The sequence below is a fragment of the Prosopis cineraria genome, unplaced genomic scaffold (assembly GCF_029017545.1).
Source record: "Prosopis cineraria cultivar Desert tree isolate PC_DT_omini unplaced genomic scaffold, ASM2901754v1 PC3, whole genome shotgun sequence".
Classification (NCBI taxonomy): domain Eukaryota; kingdom Viridiplantae; phylum Streptophyta; class Magnoliopsida; order Fabales; family Fabaceae; genus Prosopis; species Prosopis cineraria.
The window spans coordinates 5,033,554-5,036,090 of NW_026555334.1; the positions used below are offsets into that span (position 1 = coordinate 5,033,554).

Here is a 2,537-nt window from a genome sequence, read left to right on the forward strand (position 1 = left end):
TACTATTCTCGGCCCTTTTCCTATCAAATTTTTTACTCTCTCTATTTCACTCTCTACTATTAATTAATTGGGAGCAGTAAAAGCGCCACCTCTCCATAAGTTCAACATCAGAATACTCTACAAATGTTGTTACAATGTTCTTGTATGCTTGTGAGACGCTATCAGTAATATATATATATATATATATATAATCTTTCTATTAAGATCATCACCAACGTCAATTAGTAATAATAGGAATTAACAATCAGTATCACATTCACACAACATTGCATTCACAATTTAGAGCACTGAAGAAAATAGTTTGCAGACTTATTTGGATCTTACACGAATGCATGCACAAACCATACAAATTATACCATACAAATTTTCACTGGTTTAAAACTTTTTACTCCCCAATTTGCAATGGAGGGATGCTTTGCTCATGCCTATAGAAATTACTTGGATCAACCTTAGATTTCACCTTCACCAACCTTATAAAGTTATCCTTAAAGTACTTGAATCCCCAGGTGCTTGACCTCAAGAAGCTTGTTTTATTCAATTGATTCATCCCCAAATCAAGGTCTCTGTAATTCACATAAGCCTCTCTCGGAAGGTTTGAAGCATAAGGGGCCATGGTGTCATAGAATCCTCTAACCCAACTCATGTGCTTTTCCATGCTCTTTTCTCCGTCTAGCCACCTAGCTACATACTGTGACAAGAAGAGCACTCCATCTCTATGAGGAAATGGAGTTGCAGATTCTGAGATTCTACTCATCATTCCTCCATATGGAACCCAAATCATCAAGGGCTGATCTTCTTGCATAAACCTTTCCCACATGGAATTCAGTGCAGTTTCAGGAACCACTTGCCTCATGAAATCTGCCTTGGCCTTCAAGTATCCCTTGGGAATGGGGGGATTCCCTTGGAGAAGAATTTCTGGGGATGTGGTGTTTGGAAAACCAGCTAAGTAAAGCACAGATTTGATCCAACTTGTTTCTAAACAATCCTTTTTGGTGAGACCTAACTCTGGAAATTTTTTCTTCAGCAATCGGAGAAGCCTATCGGCCCTACCAAGGAAAAGAGCAATATAAGAAGTTAATATAGTTCTTTCACCTTGAGTACTAGAATTTGCTGCCTGTGTTTGAACCATAAGGAACAGATTCTCATCAATGTTTGGTGCCACTTGCTGCCATTTATGGAGAATATTGCTTGCATTTTGTTCTAAGGTTTTTGGTACAGAAAAAACTGTCACTATAGGCGGAACTTGAACAAGCTTGATTTTCCACCATAAAATTATCCCGAAGCTGCCTCCTCCTCCTCCTGTAATTGCCCAAAACAAGTCCTCGCCCATGGCCTTTCTATCAAGAATCTTGCCATCGGCATCAACAATTCGTGCATCCACGACGTTGTCAGCACCAAGTCCATACTTTCTGATCATGGAGCCATATGCACCTCCTGTAATGTGACCACCAATTCCTAAGCTTGTACAAACGCCTGCAGGAAAGCCATGGACTGGGCTTTTCTCAGAAATTCTGTAGTAAACTTCTCCAATGGTAGCACCGGCTTGAACCCAAGCTGTGTTTTGTGCTATATTGACTTGGATGGCACGAAGCTTGGCGAGATCTAAAACCATAAATGGCTTCTCAATGAGAGAAACATAAGAAATTCCTTCATAGTCATGACCTCCGCTGCGCACCCTCATATGGATTTTGAGCTTTTTTGCACAGAAGACAGCAACTTGAACATGGGAATCCTCCAATGGAGTGAATATGAATTCGGGTTTCGGCATTGAAGGCAGCAAGTACCTTAGATTTTGAGCTGTGGATTCGAGGATTGTAGTGAATGAACCATCGTCAGGAGTGAAAAATGTGGTGGAAATTGGGATTGAGTTCTGAGAATTCGCCTCAAGACATTGAGTGAAATGTTCTGGAACTGGGATTGAGGTAGTTGATGAAAACGAAAGTAACACAAACACAGAAATCAATAATAAAAGCAGCCTTGGAGAACCCATTTCCGTTTTCAGTGCATAAAACAGCATTTTCTGTCCACTTATATAGAATAATTTTGAACCATATTAATAAATCCCAGTGACCTGAGATGTCGTGTATGCTTAATTTTCAGTCAATAAATTTTTGATAAAATTAATCTTCATTTTCGGTTTACCAAAATCTTTCTTTATGATAATGTAACGTGTGGTATAAAGCCATCGACCAAAACAATTTTTGACATGAAGCAATGCGATTCACGCGCGGTTGCGTAAGAAATTAAAAAAATAATTTTAAGTAAATAATAATACTTAATAATTATTCATAATATAAAATGTTATCAAGTGGGAATAAGTTTTAAACTAAATTTCCTAATTCTACCTGTTGATATTTCAAAGCATAGGCTGATTAGGTGATTCCAAATTAAAAATAATTATTATTATAATAATGTTTCATATTAACTCTTAAATTGAATAAAATAATTTGCGATGCATATGATTTTTTTGTGTAGATTTTTTGTAATTATAATTAAGATACAATTAAGAGAATTAAATTTAAAGTAGTCTTCAAAAT

General features: G+C 36.9%; 1 protein-coding gene across 1 annotated transcript; it reads right to left on the reverse strand.

Annotated features, from left to right (window-relative positions):
• Nucleotides 1-221: 221 nt before the first annotated feature.
• On the reverse strand, nt 222-2,015 carry LOC129305145 (berberine bridge enzyme-like 13). Its single transcript, XM_054945100.1, has one exon. The coding sequence runs from the start codon at nt 1,988-1,990 to the stop codon at nt 386-388; it is 1,605 nt and encodes a 534-aa protein (XP_054801075.1). The 5' UTR covers nt 1,991-2,015; the 3' UTR covers nt 222-385.
• Between the last annotated feature and the right edge of the window lie 522 nt (nt 2,016-2,537).

Bases quoted from the DNA above. Each gene is read 5' to 3' on its own strand.
- LOC129305145 (XM_054945100.1), bottom strand. From the start codon at position 1,990: ATGGGTTCTCCAAGGCTGCTTTTATTATTGATTTCTGTGTTTGTGTTA.